Raw genomic sequence first — 15,930 nt, forward strand, 5'->3', positions numbered from 1 at the left:
AAAAAATTACCCATATGATTTACTCCAGGAACAAATAGGAAGTCAAGTAAATAGGAAGGGCCAAACACAAAGAGATATAATGAAGCAAACAAACAAACAAAGCTAAACCAGTTCCCAGGAAAGCTTACTGGGAAGTTTCAGCAACCAGCATGCATTCTTGCTTTTACCAAGAAGAACATAATATAGGATCTGGGCAGAGCTCACAATTACACTACTGAAATTTCAGCCCAAATAAATTCCATTTCTGTGGTTGCCTGTGTGATATACCAGTTAATCTACCTTACCTCATTGCAGAGTTCTTGGTATGCCTGATCCCCAGAGTCCACAGATTCCCGACCTGAAGAATTGCCAATGACAAGGAATGTCCGCGGGGGGCAGGGGGCGGGGAGCGCATTAGGAATTGTTTTTATCCTTAATAAATCTCAGTTCCTGCCTTGTTTATTACAAACAGCCTGTTTCACCATTAGGCCAAGTCTGAGTACCTCATAAAGCACTGTGCCCCACTTTCAAACCAAAATTAGGGCTAATTGGGGGGCGGGGGCAAAGGCAAAGAGGAAAAACCACCAAAAACTGGGATTGGCTTTTTCTGCAGAGCCTCGGGTTTCAAAATGACTGCCTTGAAAGCTGAAGTGACCCAGATTATTGGGGGTTGGGTAGTGACATTCATTCTCCTGTAGGGTGGCTGTGGCTTGGTTCAGGGAAGGAAAACTTGGGGAGAAGGGAGTCATCTACACCGAAAGAGAAATAACGGGGAATGGTCTTTAGGTACCACCTACTTCAAATGAATCACTGCAGTGTCAGCCCTGCACTGATTCCACGAATTGCCAAAGAGGATGAGGTAAGGCACAAGCCTGGAGTCCGCCCCCCCACTCCTCCTCCAGCTCGCAAAGGCTTCTGCTGAGGGGCTGACGTCACCCTTCTGCATTGAGGTTCAAGGACCGATAGCAGCACCAATTAAGATGGGGAGTAGAGTTGGGGCGCTATTGCTGTCATCAAGTGGTGGGGGTCCTTCCCTGGGGCTCTGCAGAATGGGTTCACGCAACGACAGAAAGATGAGTGTAAGGGTGCAGGCGAGTGGGCAAAAGGTCCTAAGACCTGGGTCTCCGAGAAAGCGCAAAGATGCCCCTGGTTTATGTAAGACCCTCTTCCCTTCGTGCGTTTCGGCGCGGCGGCGGCGCCCACCCCATATCAGTGCGCTCGGGGGGCCTTTGATCTCCCTTGCCCAGCCAAGCAGCTCACGGCTCCCGGCGCCTGCCTCTCGCAGCCCCGCGGGGTCGGGAATAACCGGGAATCTGGGATCAAACCCTGCGCTCTCGCTCCTGCTCCCAGCCGGCCACAGGTTAGCTCCAAGAGGCGCCGCGAACGGGCTGGTAAGAGAGGATGAAGAGGGGGATCCAGAGAGGAAAACAGCCGAATAAAACCGCAACTTTCCCCAGAGGCTGACCCTAACCCGAGAGCTTAAAAGAACAAGTCAATGCATTAAAGTATTTTGGAAAGGTCGACAACCTGCAGTCATCGCCACCACACAGCCCCTTGCAACCTACGCCGGGCGGGGTGCAGGGTCCGAGCAGCCCCACGGCTGCATCCTGCCATCCTGCAGCCCCAGCCCTGCACCTATCTCCGTAAGGAGACCGAGATTTGATTTTTGCTTTGGTTTTTTTCCTTCCCTCATCCCTTCCCGGAGCATCACTACACTGACCGATGGACGGCAGCGCAGCCGCCGGTCCGGCGTGGCCACTCACCCAGAAGACGAAGGAGTAGATGATGAGGAGGGTTTTGAGACAGGTTATCACAGGTTTGGTCTCCATTCTCCTCGATGCCATACTACAGAGCTCCGGCGGCGGCGGCGGCGGCTGGAGGCGGGCGGGCGCGCGGGAGGGGGGAGGGGGCGGGGCGGGGCGGGGCAGGGGCGCGTGCGGCTAGAGGCCCCGTGCGCGCGTGCACGCGAGACTGCGCGTGTGCTTGAGCGCGTACCCGGCAGAGCGCCCACTTAAGGAACCGACCGGCGGAAACTGCGCATGCGGAGGAGGCCGTTCACCCGCGCGAGTCCGCACAGGCTAAGCCAGCCAGCCGAGGAGTGGGGCAGGGCCTCCGGGAGTGAGTAGAAGAGTTTTTGCTTTGTACGCAGTAGGGCTTTCCATTTGCAGGATTGTCTGCACCTGGTTTATTGCCATCCCCGGAAAGCAATCGGATTTCTACATTTGGACGGCCCACCAGGCCATCTGAGATGGAAGTGGCCCAGTAGTCGTGTCCTTGGAACAAGCTGGCCTTGTCTGTGCCAGTAACAGACTGTGACAGGTGGCCGGAGATACAGCTGGAGGGATGGTTAGGAACACGGGAGCTCAGACAGACACCCCCAATCCTTGCCACCACAGGCGCTTCATGCTTTCTTGACATTTTGGAAGCCAAATGACAAGGTTCTATGTGAAAGTACCATTCATTCTTCACATAAAATGTATAACAGAAAAAAAAAAGTGTTTTAAAGTCCCTGAGACTCATATTCCCCACCCTAACAAGTACAGACCAGCTCACACTCAGGAAAGAACTGTTTTAAGGTCAAAAAATAAGGTTGGAAAACAATTCAGAAGTTCCTCCAAACGTTAAATACAGTTCCCATATGTCCCGGTGGTTCCACTCCCAAGAGAAATGAAAACATGTCCACACAAAAGCCTGCCCATGAATGTTCACAGCACCCCAATGTCCATCACTGTGAATAGATAAACATAAGGTAGCACATCCATACAATGGAAAATTATTTGGTCACACACACATACAAACAATGAAGCACTGATATTTGCTGTAATATGTCTGAGCCTTGAAAATATGCTAAGACGCCAGACACAAAAGACCACATACTGAATGTTCCATTTATAGGCAATGTCCAAAATAGACAGATCCATAAAGACAGAAATAGATTAGTTTGCAGGGGGGCAACAGGAATGAGGAGCGACTGTTGATGAGTAGGGGGTTTCTTTGGGGAGTGACAAAAACGCTCTGGAATTAGATTGTGATGGCTGCATAATTTCATGAATATACTAAAAACCACTGAATTGGACACTTTAAAAGGGTGAATTTTATAGCACATGAATTATATCCCAATAAAAAAGCAATGTACACTCCACCCAGATTTCCTGTGGCTGTTTTGCAGAGGAACACACAGTACAGATTCTGTGGGAGATTTTGCTGGATTCCTAAGAGACTCTGCAGTCAAAACAGCGACATTATCACAGGCTAATGTCGCAGCTTTATTGTGGATGATGCTAAGGATGCCTTTTGTGAAAGAATGAAAAGCAAAGTCAATAAAGCTCGAAGAAAGGCTGCCAAGGTCAGTTGCAGGAGTAATTAGTACCGCCAGTGGGCTCTACATGGTCCCAGGTCAGTGAGGTCATTGTATAAATAGGACACAAATATGAGGAAGAGGAGAACTTGCTTAAGGTAATGACCAACCATGACAGAGAGGTAAGTGGGCATAGAGGGGAGTAGAGAGGAATGTGGGTGCAGGTGGAAAAAAGATTAGGGACAGATTGGCAATGTTTCTTTTATACGAAGATCTTGCAGAGTGATTTTCTACTCTGGTTGCTTATTTGCATCCCCTGGAGAACTTAAACACTAACAACAAAGCCTTGACTGCCTGTGCCCAATCCCAGGTAGCCTGAATCATTTGATTTGGAGTGAGGGTGTGGCAGTTTTCAAAGTTTTTCAGGTGGTCTTAATGGAAATCAAGAGCTCAAACCACAACATGCTCAAACCCACCCTCAGAAAGGCACTTTCACTTCCACTTTCACAGTCCCTGGGTGGCACAAGAAAAGGATACTGAAGACGTCAAACCCAGTGAGTAGTCTTATCCAAAAAGATCTTTCCTGTGCATAATTACTCTGCAAAGGGGTCAAAAACCTCAGTTTTCAACCCAACTGGGACAACGCTGAGCATCATAGATAATTTCATGAGTTAATACACAATATTCACATATGGCACCCATGAACTCAACTAAGTCACCATTTCACGGTTTGTCTGAAGCTTTTTGGGGGGTCAAGATTCTTGAAATCTTGGGCTATTCTAGCAAAAAATAATTTATTTAAATGTAAAGATAAATAAGAGTATTCAGTAATGTAATTAATGGGTAAATCACCATAGTTCGTAATTAGAGCCTTGCTTCTCAAAATGTGGTCTGTGATATAATAGGATGACAAACATTCCAGTTTTCCCAGGACTGAAGGCTTTCCTTTAACTCTGGATTTGTATTGGTAAAACCAAGACTAGTTGGCCACCATATCGATGAACCAGCAGCAGGGCTACCAGCTGGGAGAGCTGATTGAAAATGCATAACCTCAGGCCTCACACCAAGCCCGTGTTAACAGGATCCCCAGGGGATTCAGAAGCACAGTAATGTCTGTCAGTTTGTCATGGATTGAATTGTGTCCTCCGAAACGATAAAGTCCTCACCCCTTTACCTCAGAATGTGACTTTATTTGGAAATAGTGTTATTGAAGATGTAATTATTTAAGAGGAGGTCATACTGCAGTAGGGTGGCCCTTAGTCCAATATGACTGGTGTCCTTAAAAGAAGAAAAGACCCAGGAAGAGGGCCACGTGAAGACACAGACACACACGGGGTAAAGGCCATGAGACTGATCGAAATGATGTAGCTGCAAGCCAAAAGTGCCAAGGATTGATTGTCACCACTAGAAGCTAGGAAGAGGCAAACAAGGATTCTACCTGGTCTCAGAGGAAGCTTGGCCCTCCTGACACTTTGATTTCAGACTTCTAGCCTTCAGAACTGGGAGAAAATAAATTTTCTGCAATTATTTTAATTGTACTTTGTTGCCACAGGAAACTAATCCATGTCAAAGATTCACAGATCTCGTTCCTCAAAATAGGACCACAGCTGTCATATCACGCAGCAGTTTGCTGTTAGGTATACACCCCCAAAAATTGAAAACAGGGATTCGAACAAAAATGTGTACATGAGTGTTCACAGCAGCACTAGTCACATTAATTGAAGGGTGGAGATAACCTAAACAACTGTCCATCAGCTAAGGAATGGATAAACAAAATGTGGTAAATCCATCCAATGGAATATTATTCAGTCATAAAAAGGAATGAAGTACTGACACATGCTACCATATGAATGAATCTTGGAAACTTTTTACTGAGTGAAAGAAGCCACACAAATACCACATATTGTACTCATTTTTGTGAACTGTCCAGAATAGGCAAATCCTTAGAGACAGAAAGCAGATTAATGGTCTCCCAGGGGCTGGGGCAGGAGGGAATGGGAAGTGATTGCTTAATAGTCCAGTGTTTCCTCCTGGGATGATGAAAAAGTTCTGGAGCTAAAGAGTGGTGATGACAACATTGTGAATATCCTTAATGCCACTGAGTTGTATACTTTTAAACGGTTAACATGGTAAATTTTATGGTATGTATATTTTGTCACACATGCAAATAACATATAACCACAGCAAGTCCAAAGGTCCTGTGGCCTACTACATTTGAAGAACTGACAGAAGGTCCACAAGGCTCAATAGCGGGGGCAAAGATGGTGTACAGGAGGCTGGAGAGAGGTCAGCCCATTCAGGTCCTGTTAGATGATAATAAGAATTTTAATATTTTGCTTAGAAACAAGAGGAGCTTTTGATTTGTTATTTGTCTTAAATGCAGCAAGTACTTCAAGGAAAACCAGACTGCCACCAAAGCACCTACCTGCTCCCTGCTCCTGCTGTCTCCCCCAATGTGTTGTTCCCACAGCAACCAGAGTGATCTTGTTCAAACACAAAGCACATCATGTCACTTTCTCACTTAAAGCCCTCCAGTGGCTTCCCATCATTGCCCAAAGAATCAAATTACAACTCTTTGCCCTGACTTAGAAAGCATATGTGAGCTGACTCCAACTTCATCTCCCACGGCTCACCCTTTACCCCTGTGCTTCAGCTGCTCTGCCTTCTTCTGGCCCTTCAATCAGACTTCATTTTGCCTGAAAACCTTCACAGTGGCTGGTCCTATCTTTAGAATGCTTTGCCCCTTAAACTCTGAATAGCTGGCCCCTCCCTTCCTGTCATTTAGATCTCAGTATAGATGTCACCTCCTTGGAAAGGCCATTTCAGATGGAAATAGCCACCCAGTCAAAAATAGCCACCTAGTCGCTATATGTTCCAATTCTCTGCGTCACACTTACCTAACATTTTCTTATTTGTGCACTTGTTTTGTTGTCCGCCTCTCCCACTAAGCTCCACCAAGCAGGTAATTTTGTCTGTCTTCAGTTCAGTCACTCAGTCGTGTCCGACTCTTTGCAACCCCATGAATCACAGCACGCCAGGCCTCCCTGTCCATCACCAACTCCTGGAGTTCACCCAAACTCATGTGCATCGAGTCAGTGATGCCATCCAGCCATCTCATCCTCTGTCATCCCCTTCTCCTCCTGCCCACAATCCCTACCAGCATCAGAGTCTTTTCCAGTGAGTCAACTCTTCACATGAGGTGGCCAAAGTATTGGAGTTTCAGCATCAGTCCTTCCAATGAACACCCAGGACTGGTCTCCTTTAGAATGGATTGGTTGGATCTCCTTGCAGTCCAAGGGACTCTCAAGAGTCTTCTCCAACACCACAGTTCAAAAGCATCAATTCTTTGGCGCTCAGCTTTCTTCACAGTCCAACTCTCACATCCATACATGACTACTGGAAAAACCATAGCCTTGAATAGACGGACCTTTGTTGGCAAAGCAATATCTCTGCTTTTGAATATGCTGTCTAGGTTGCTCATAACTTTCCTTCCAAGGAGTGTCTTTTAATTTTGTGGCTGCAGTCACCATCTGCAGTGATTTTGGAGCCCAAAAAAATAAAGTCTGACACTGTTTCCCCATCTATTTCCCATGGAGTGGTGGGACCAGATGCCATGATCTTCGTTTTCTGAATGTTGAGCTTTAAGCCAAGTTTTTCCACTCTCCTCTTTCACTTTCATCAAGAGGCTTTTTAGTTCCTCTTCACTTTCTGCCATAAGGGTGGTGTTATCTGCATATCTGAGGTTATTGATATTTCTCCCAGCAATCTTGATTCCAGCTTGTGCTTCTTCCAGCCCAGCGTTTCTCATGATGCACTCTGCATATAAGTTAAATAAGCTTATTCACTGCCATATCCCCAATACCTAGATACAGTAGCAATTCAAAAAATGTACTGAGTAGATGGGTGGTATATAGTAGCCACTCAATAGACAATTGTTGACTGATAGAAAAAGGATGTGGTAATTGAAATAGAAGTCAAAGTAAGAAGAGGATAGTGGTAGTCTTTGAGCAGTGGAAGACCCAGAAGAGGAAAGGATGCAGAAATGTTGGTTGGAGGAGGATCTTGCTCAGGCCAAGTTTGACTCTCTTGTTTAGGCAGTATGGGAGTGATGTGATCTGACCCATGTTTTAGCAGTTACTTCCCAAAGAAATTTGGGAAGCAGTATGCAGGAGTGGAGGTTGCAGAAGAGAAAGACTAGAAACAGGAAGAGAGGGGCTTCCCTGGTGGCTTGGTGGTAAAGAATCTGTCTGCCAATGCAGGAGATAAGGGTTTGATTCCTGGTCCAGGAAGAATCTCTTACATGCCATGGAACAACTGAGCCCGTGCTACAGAGCCCAGGAACCTCAACTATCGACCCCATGTGCCCAACTACTGAGTCCACACACCCTAGGGCCTGTGATCCTCAACAAGAGAAGGCACTGCAATGAGAGGCCCAGCACTACAACTAGAGAAAAGCCTGCACAGCAATGAAGACCCAGCACAGCCTAGATAAATAAAGAAAATTATGTACAAAACGGAAACAAGGAAAGAGTTAAGAGGTAACTGCAATAACCTGATTGGGAGTTGATCAGGGCTGGGCCTTGGGAAGTGGCATGGGGCTGGAGGAGGGGCTGGGGCAGTGCATCTCAACTCTGGCTGTATTAAAATTCACTGAGGAGAAAACCTCCATTTCCAGGCCACTGGAGAGGCTCACCCACCCATTAGTCAGTGCCCCTGCCCTGTTCATGATACAGCCTGCTTCTGCAAAGTGGTACGATCAAAGGAACTATGTCTTCACTGAATTTTGTGTTGAAGACAGTCAAGATGTTAATGTAAATTTTGAGAACTCCAAACTTACATTCAGTTGTCTTGGAGGAATTGATCATTTTAAACATTTAAATGAAATTGATATTCTTCACTGTATTGATCCAAATGATTCCAAGCATAAAAGAACGGACAGATCAATTTTATATTGTGAAAAGGAGAATCTGGCCAGTCATGGCCAAGGTTAACAAAAGAGAGGGCAAAGCTTAATTGGCTTAGTGTGAACTTCAATAATTGGAAAGACTGTGCAGGTGATTCAGTTGCAGACATGTCTAATTTTGATCATTTCTCTGAGATGATGAACAACATGGGTGGTGATGAGAATGTAGATTAACCAGAAGTAGATGGAGCAGGTGATGATTCACAAGAAAGTGATGAAAAAAATTGCCAGATCTGGAGTAAGGAATGTTGTCATCACTGGATTTTGAGAAAGAAAAATAACTTCTCTGCAAGATTCTGTAATTGAGAGAATTCCTGAGTTGATAGCTCTAAAGGCAGATACTATATTTGCTTCCTATAACCCATTTTTCAACCTGTTTGCTTTTTTAAAGGCTTCACTAAGGGTTGATATGTAACATTGTACTGGGCAATTTTGGGGCGTCCCTGGTGACTCAGTTGGTGAAGCATCTGCCTGCAATGCAGGACACCTGGGTTCAATCCCTGGATCAGGAAGATCCCCTGGAGGAGGGTGTGGGAACCCACTCCAGTATTCTTGCCTGAGAATCCCATGGACAAAGGATCCTGGCCGCAGTCCATGAGGTCGCAAGAGTCAGACACAACTGAGTGACTAAACTGCCACCATTTTTTCCATGATGCTGTTGAGGTCCTAGGCAATTGATAAAGCAGTTGTGATAAATAAAAACATTTCACCAAAGTCTCCTTTACTTCACAGCCTAGATACTGACATGGTAGGAAGCACTTAGCTTAGGGAAAGGAACTAAATTTTAGATTTTAGAACATGGACTCAAAAGTGGCTGAAACAATTGGTTGATACTTTAAACTAGTAACATGTTGTTCCTCTGGTATATCTTTCAGAATTATTTCACTGAAGTTTTATTTTTCAAAAAATTTGCTTCACATTATTGTGCATAAGTGATCATTTGTCAGTGTTCCAGATGTATCTTGGCTAAAACTACCGAATGCTGTAACCTGATGGTTTTGAAGCCTGTACGTTTGATATTGCTTGATACTTAAACTTCTACATTTCTTAGCACAGAGGATGAAGAAAGGCTGTACATTGTTGCTTGAGAGTCTGTACATTTAGACCAAATTTGTATTTGCACTGTCATGATGACAAATGAGTGGGAAAAAATGTTAATGCACTATTGGATTTTTTTCATTCCTTTCTTTCTTTCTTTTTTTTGATTCAGCTTGTACCTGGGCCGAAAACCTCAATATATGTTCATGGCAATGGGGAATTTTAAAAAAATGTCTACATTCTTTCTAATAAACTGTTGGAAGACTTCTTGGCTATCCTTTCAAGTGCCTGGTTTACTATAATTTCATGTATTGCCATTTACTAGAGTGGAGTTTTTATTTTCACTTGAGGAAGAATTTGGGAATATTCCTCTGTCTGAAAAAGAAACGCTTGCTGTAATGTCACAGAAAACTTTTTAAAAGTGAATCTGTAATAGAAAATTGTAGATACACTTTGCAACAGTTGGAAAAGAAAGTGTGATTTGATTGAAATAAAACTAAATGTGTTGTCCTTCTCTAAAAATTCACTGGGAAGCTTTTAGACTTGTGGATACCTGGTCTCCATCCCCCAGAGATTCTGATTAGCTCAGTCTTTGGTGAGGCCCCAGCAATCATTATTTTTTAAAGCTCCCTATATGTTCTAGCTGGGATTGAAACCACTGGGACAGGTAAAAGAAATTGTTCAGAAATAGGATAGATAGCCGTCAAGACTAAGTGGCTTTGGGTAATGAAGGAAAAGGAGGAATTGAATATGACTGACTTCTAGTGTGAGTAAACTTGGAGGATGGCATTTAAAATACCATATGATCTCAATAAATGGTACATCCAAACAAGGGACTTGTTTATGGTTGTTAGCAAGTATGTAGATGAAGAACTTTTTTAGTCACAAAGGGACATTTTTGTTATAATATTAAGGAAAAATATAAAAGTAGAAAAAAATATATATACTATGATCTGAACCAGGTAAGAACATATAGAAAAGAAATTGGAAGAAAATATGTATAAAATTTTCACACTGGTAGCTCTGGGGGTGGGGGTTATAGGTGATTTTATTTCCTATGTTTTGTATTTACTTCCTTTCCTCAAATTTCTAAATGATCTTATATAACAATTATCATAAAAAGGATATTTTTATAAAGGAAGCCCTCTACATAAAAGGTTAAAGTATTAAAACTTTTAGGACTTAAAGGGGGGAAACCTTAACTGTTTTGAGAATTTGCTGAAGTGAATTTTGAGCATTTGTCCATTCATCTAAATTTCTGTATTTATTAATATATCTATGTGTTTCCAGGAGTTCCCACCTGAACACCACAAATGACTTTTACCCTGGCATTTAGAAATGTCTACAGGACATAGATTGGACCTGCTAAATGTATGTCTGTGAAAGTCACTCAGGAAAGCACTCAACCAAAGAGAGGAGAGAACTAAGGTTTGTAAATTTAGTTTAAGAAGCTTTAATGTGAGCATCAGAGGGTTGTTCTGAGGACAGTTCAATATATATTATACATGGAATGAATGAGGCTGCTGCTGCTGCTGCTGCTAAGTCACTTCAGTCATGTCCGCCTCTGTGTGACCCCATAGACGGCAGCCCACCAGGCTCCCCCATCCCTGGGATTCTCCAGGCAAGAACACTGGAGTGGGTTGCCATTTCCTTCTCCAATGCATGAAAATGAAAAGTGAAAGTGAAGTCGCTCAGTCATGTCTGACCCTCAGTGACCCCATGGACTGCAGCCTACCAGGCTCCTCCGTCCATGGGATTTTCCAGGCAAGAGTACTGGAGTGGGGTGCCATTGCCTTCTCCGATGAATGAGGCAGGCCCTTGTATTTCCTCATTGGGAATTTAACCCTGAGTCTTGGGGGAAAGCAGATGTTCCAAAAATAAAAAAATAAAAACTAGATAAGAAAAAATTTTCATAGAGATATCGAGAGCACAAAGTTTTACAGCCAGTATAGCCTGCTTAACAAAAAATTGCAAGGACAAAGGGTACTTCTCATTTCTACAGAATGACAGTCGGATGTCTCAAAACATGGGGTAGAAACATAAGAGACTCAGACAACTTCCCCAAGCAACACAAGCTAAAGAGAAGGAAAAGGCCCATGCTACTTTGTAACAGGACTACATTTGTGAAACCGTACTGGCAGATCTAAGTAATAGCTAGGAAGACCAGATTTGTAAATACAAGTGCCATCTCCCTTCTCACTGGGGACTTCCTGAAAATATTGGGATGAATTTGAGAGGGGTTGAAGTGCTTCAGTTTTTGTGTTTGTTTGTTTTGGTCTTGGCAATGCAGTCAACATATATTTTTAAGATTGCTAATTGCCAAATTCATTATTGGAATAGAGAAAGATGGAGCATAATAGGAATATTCATCTATAGTGTTTTGTCATTTAGTCACTCATTCTACACAATTTTGAAACATCTGCATTAGAGATCCAGTGACCAAACCAAACCAGGCTCCTGTCCTCAGGGAGCTTGTACTCTACTGAGGAAAATGAACAGTAACATGAATTTTAGCATATCCATCCTATAGAATGCTATGATATGGTTTTTATATATGATGTATATTTAACTGTATTAAAACAAAAGGTTCATCAAAATATAATACATAATATCTAGTCTTTTACTTACAAAGGCAATTTATAGAAGAGAACTGTAACCTGTGACTATAATAATAAAATGTATTAGAGTGTTCATAGGAAAAAGTCAAGATGAAATATACATGATAAATCTTTGAATGCTGTTTAGGATGGAATTTCACCCCTGAAAATGCTTGTTTGATTTTTTTTACAAGCAGTATTACATTTATAATAAAAAAATAAGTTAGTAAAATGAAGCACTGTGTACAGAAGCTAAACCTTCAGTTCAGTTCAGTGCAGTCGCTCAGTCGTGTCCGACTCTTTGCGACCCCATGAATCACAGCACGCCAGGCCTCCCTGTCCATCACCAACTCCCGGAGTTCACTCAGACTCATATGCATCGAGTCGGTGATGCCATCCAGCCATCTCATCCTCGGTCATCCCCTTCTCCTCCTGCCCACAATCCCTCCCAGCATCAAAGTCTTCTCCAATGAGTCAACTCTTCGCATGAGGTGGCCAAAGTACTGGAGTTTCAGCTTCAGCATCATTCCTTCCAAAGAAATCCCAGGGCTGATCTCCTTCAGAATGGACTGGTTGGATCTCCTTGCAGTCCAAGGGACTCTCAAGAGTCTTCTCCAACACCACAGTTCAAAAGCATCAATTCTTCGGCACTCAGCCTTCTTCACAGTCCAACTCTCACATCCATACATGACCACTGGAAAAACCATAGCCTTGACTAGACGGACCTTAGTTGGCAAAGTAATGTCTCTGCTTTTGAATATGCTATCTATGTTGGTCATAACTTTTCTTCCAAGGAGTAAGTGTCTTTTAATTTCATGGCTGAAATGCTATTTGTAACATTGCCATTGGGATTTTATGTTTATCCTGTGACTATTGGACATAGGGAAATGCAGCTAAAGCTTTTGCATACAATGGTTTTTTTGGATACAAAAATTATAATAATAATTTCAGAATATTTCCTTTACACCTCAACCAAATGGGAATGCAATGTGAAGGAAATAATTTTGGAGGTAAACTATGTGATGATAGCTCCACATGGACAGAACTCTGGTGTTCATCCTGTCTCGAAGACATAAATCTGCCCTTGGAAGGACAGAGCAGAGCTACTCTGAGCCATTCTGTTTTATGTATCATTTGTTTATTGCTGAGCTCAAGGAGGATACATCCCTTCTTAAATGCCTTTCTTAGAAATTAAATATCATTGACCATGGGGTTCAGAAACTATCCCATTGATGGATTTGCTTTCCACATTTATGTTGTATTTCCAAAAAAATAATCTAAATATCCAGCAATGGGGGACCCATTAAATGAATGATATTATTGTACAGTCACTTTTCACTTGAGTCTCAGCTATACTTTTGATGCTCTTCTCTGTATCACAGGTGGTTAGAAGCCAGTAGACTCCCTTTTGCAGGGTCCCTTTCAGCTCGCATCCCGTTAGGCTTGCTACTGGGAGGCACTGGTGGGAAAACTATAAGGTGGAAAAGACAATAGCCTTTTAGTCTGTCTCAAGGGGTCCTCTAGAGGCAGCAACAATGATTACAGGTAACTATTTGTTCCCAAAACATCTGTGGCATTTTAACAGATTCATAAGGTTTAGACTCCTAGGTTTCTACTCAGTGATAGCAGTACCTCCAAATAAGGCAGCATCAGTACCTCTCACAGATCAATATGAAGTGCCATAAGTGCCATCACCCGCGTATGGGCTCCAGCCCCAGGCTGTGTTTCAGGTTTCAGGTGGCAGCCTTCAGGTTTCCTAGGTAAGACACACTGTCATCAATCATTTGCAAAACTAGCCAGAACTCTTTCTCTCCGTTTCCATGCCCTTGTGCAATGCGACTTTGCACCTTTCCACACAAAAAGCGGAATCTATTTCTCTACTCTTCAAATCTGGGTTGGCCTTGTTCCTTAGAATAGCAGAAGGCAGAGAAAAAGGCACTGTGGTAGTCCCAAGCCTAGGCCCCAAAAGGACCCTCTGGCTTCTGCTCTTTATCTTGGAGCCCCTTGACTGCCATGGAATAAGCCCACGCTGGCCTGCCAGAGAATGACAAACCATGTGGGTCTGAGCCTAGCCAGTCACCTTGTGCCAGCTGAAATCCCCAAACATGTAAAGGAGCCCAGCCAAGATCAGCAAAGCCAGCCCACAGCCAACCATAGATGCAGGAGAGCCCTCAACTGAGACTACGGAAGTGCTGAGATGAACCCAGCCTAAATTGTTAGCCAAAGAACTTTTCTTAAATTCTGGTTTTACACAAGTAAGTTTGAAGTGGTTTGTCACACAGTGATAGCTCACTAAGACACACCTTTCTCCTTTTTTCTTCTTCAGCACTTTTTATAACTTTATAGCAAAATATTAGCATTAAGTCTGTTTCTGTATTAAATGTATAGAGTGGTTTCTGTTTGCCTGCTGGATACTGACTTAAAATGCTGTGTCCATAGAATGGAATTCTGTGCAGTCATCAGAGTAATGTTCAAGTAGAATATGTTGACACAGGAAAATTCCTGTAGTATGTTTTTAAGTGAAAATGCTGCTGCTGCTGCTGCTGCTAAGTCGCTTCAGTCGTGTCCGACTCTGTGCGACCCCATAGATGGCAGCCCACCAGGCTTCCCCATCCCTGGGATTCTCCAGGCAAGAACATTGGAGTGGGTTGCCATTTCCTTCTCCAATTCATGAAAGTGAAAAGTGAAAGTCAAGTCGCTCAGTTGTGTCCGACTCTAGCGACCCCATGGACTGCAGCCTACCATGCTCCTCCGTCCATGGGATTTTCCAGGCAAGAGTACTGGAGTGGGGTGCCATTGCCTTCTCTGAAAAGTAAAAATACGAAATTATAAAAAGTACATATAGTATGATGCTAATTTAAAGATAACATATCACATATTCATAGTGATAATTATTACCTCATGTGATCTGATATCTGATCACTTTGTGATTTCTTTGCCTTTACTCTTACATTTTCTGCATTTACTAAATGTTTTATAAAAGTGTGTGTTTCCTTTATAATTAGAAAAAAAAATTCATTTTAATTTCCATTATTGAAATATAGTTGATTTACAATGTATTAATTTCTGCTGTATAGCAAAGTGATTCAGTTATATATGTGTGTGTGTTCTTTTTCCTATTCTTTTCCATTATGGTTTATCACAGGATATTGAATATAGTTCCCTGTGCTATACAATAGGACCTTGCTGTTTATGCATCTAAATCTACTAGTCTGCATCTGCTAATCCCAAACCTCCACTGCATCCCCACCCCTTGACAAGTCTGTTCTCCATGTATGTGAGACTGTTTCTGTTTCATAAATAGATTCCTTTGTGTCCTGTTTGAGAGTCCACAAATAAGTGACATCATATGATATTTGTCTTTCTCTTTCTGACTTGCTTTGCTTAGTATAAAAAGCAACTCTAGTTTCAGTTTTTTGAGGAACCTCCATACTGTTTTTCACAGTGGCTGCACCAATTTACAGTCCTACCAAGAGTGTGAGAGGGTTCCCCTTTCTCCATAGCCTCTCCAGTGTTGGTTATTTGTAGACCTTTTAAAAAAATGTTAATTGAAGTATACTCGATATACAATGTTGTGTTAATTTGCTGTACAGCAAAGTAACTCAGTTACGCACATATATACATTCTTTTTTATATTTTTTCCATTATGATTGATCACAGGATACTCCATATAGTTCCCTGTGCTATGGATTAGGACCTTGCTGTCTATCCATTCTAAATGTAATAGTCTGCATCTACCAATCCCAAACTCTCAGTCCCTCCCTCTCCCACTCCCCCTGCACCAGCAACCACAAATCTCCGCTCTGTCTGTGAGTCTCCTTCTGTTTTTGTAGACAGGTTCATTTGTGCCATATTTTAGATTCCACATAGAAATGATATCATATGATATCTGTCTTTCTCTTTCTGACTTACTTCACTTAATATGATCATCTCTAGTTGCATCCAAGTTGCTGCAAATGGCATGATTTCATTCTTTGGATGGTTCAGTAGTATTCCATTGTATATGTGTACCGCATCTTCTTTATCCATTCCTCTGTCAGTGGACATTTAGGTTG

General features: G+C 42.8%; 1 protein-coding gene and 1 pseudogene across 1 annotated transcript in view; one reads left to right on the plus strand and one right to left on the minus strand.

Annotated features, from left to right (window-relative positions):
* Positions 1-1,876, minus strand: part of TSPAN7 (tetraspanin 7) — a 128,084-nt gene extending 126,208 nt beyond the window's left edge. Inside the window, exon 1 of the mRNA XM_040266307.1 lies at positions 1,743-1,876. Coding sequence (XP_040122241.1) covers positions 1,743-1,823 — 81 coding nt within the window. The 5' untranslated portion in view covers positions 1,824-1,876. The remainder of the gene's footprint in view (positions 1-1,742) is intronic.
* A 6,125-nt stretch (positions 1,877-8,001) lies between these two features.
* Positions 8,002-8,576, plus strand: LOC120882331 (annotated as a pseudogene).
* Positions 8,577-15,930: the final 7,354 nt, after the last annotated feature.

This window comes from Oryx dammah, unplaced genomic scaffold (genome assembly GCF_014754425.2).
Source record: "Oryx dammah isolate SB20612 unplaced genomic scaffold, SCBI_Odam_1.1 HiC_scaffold_23, whole genome shotgun sequence".
NCBI classification, from domain to species: Eukaryota; Metazoa; Chordata; class Mammalia; order Artiodactyla; family Bovidae; genus Oryx; species Oryx dammah.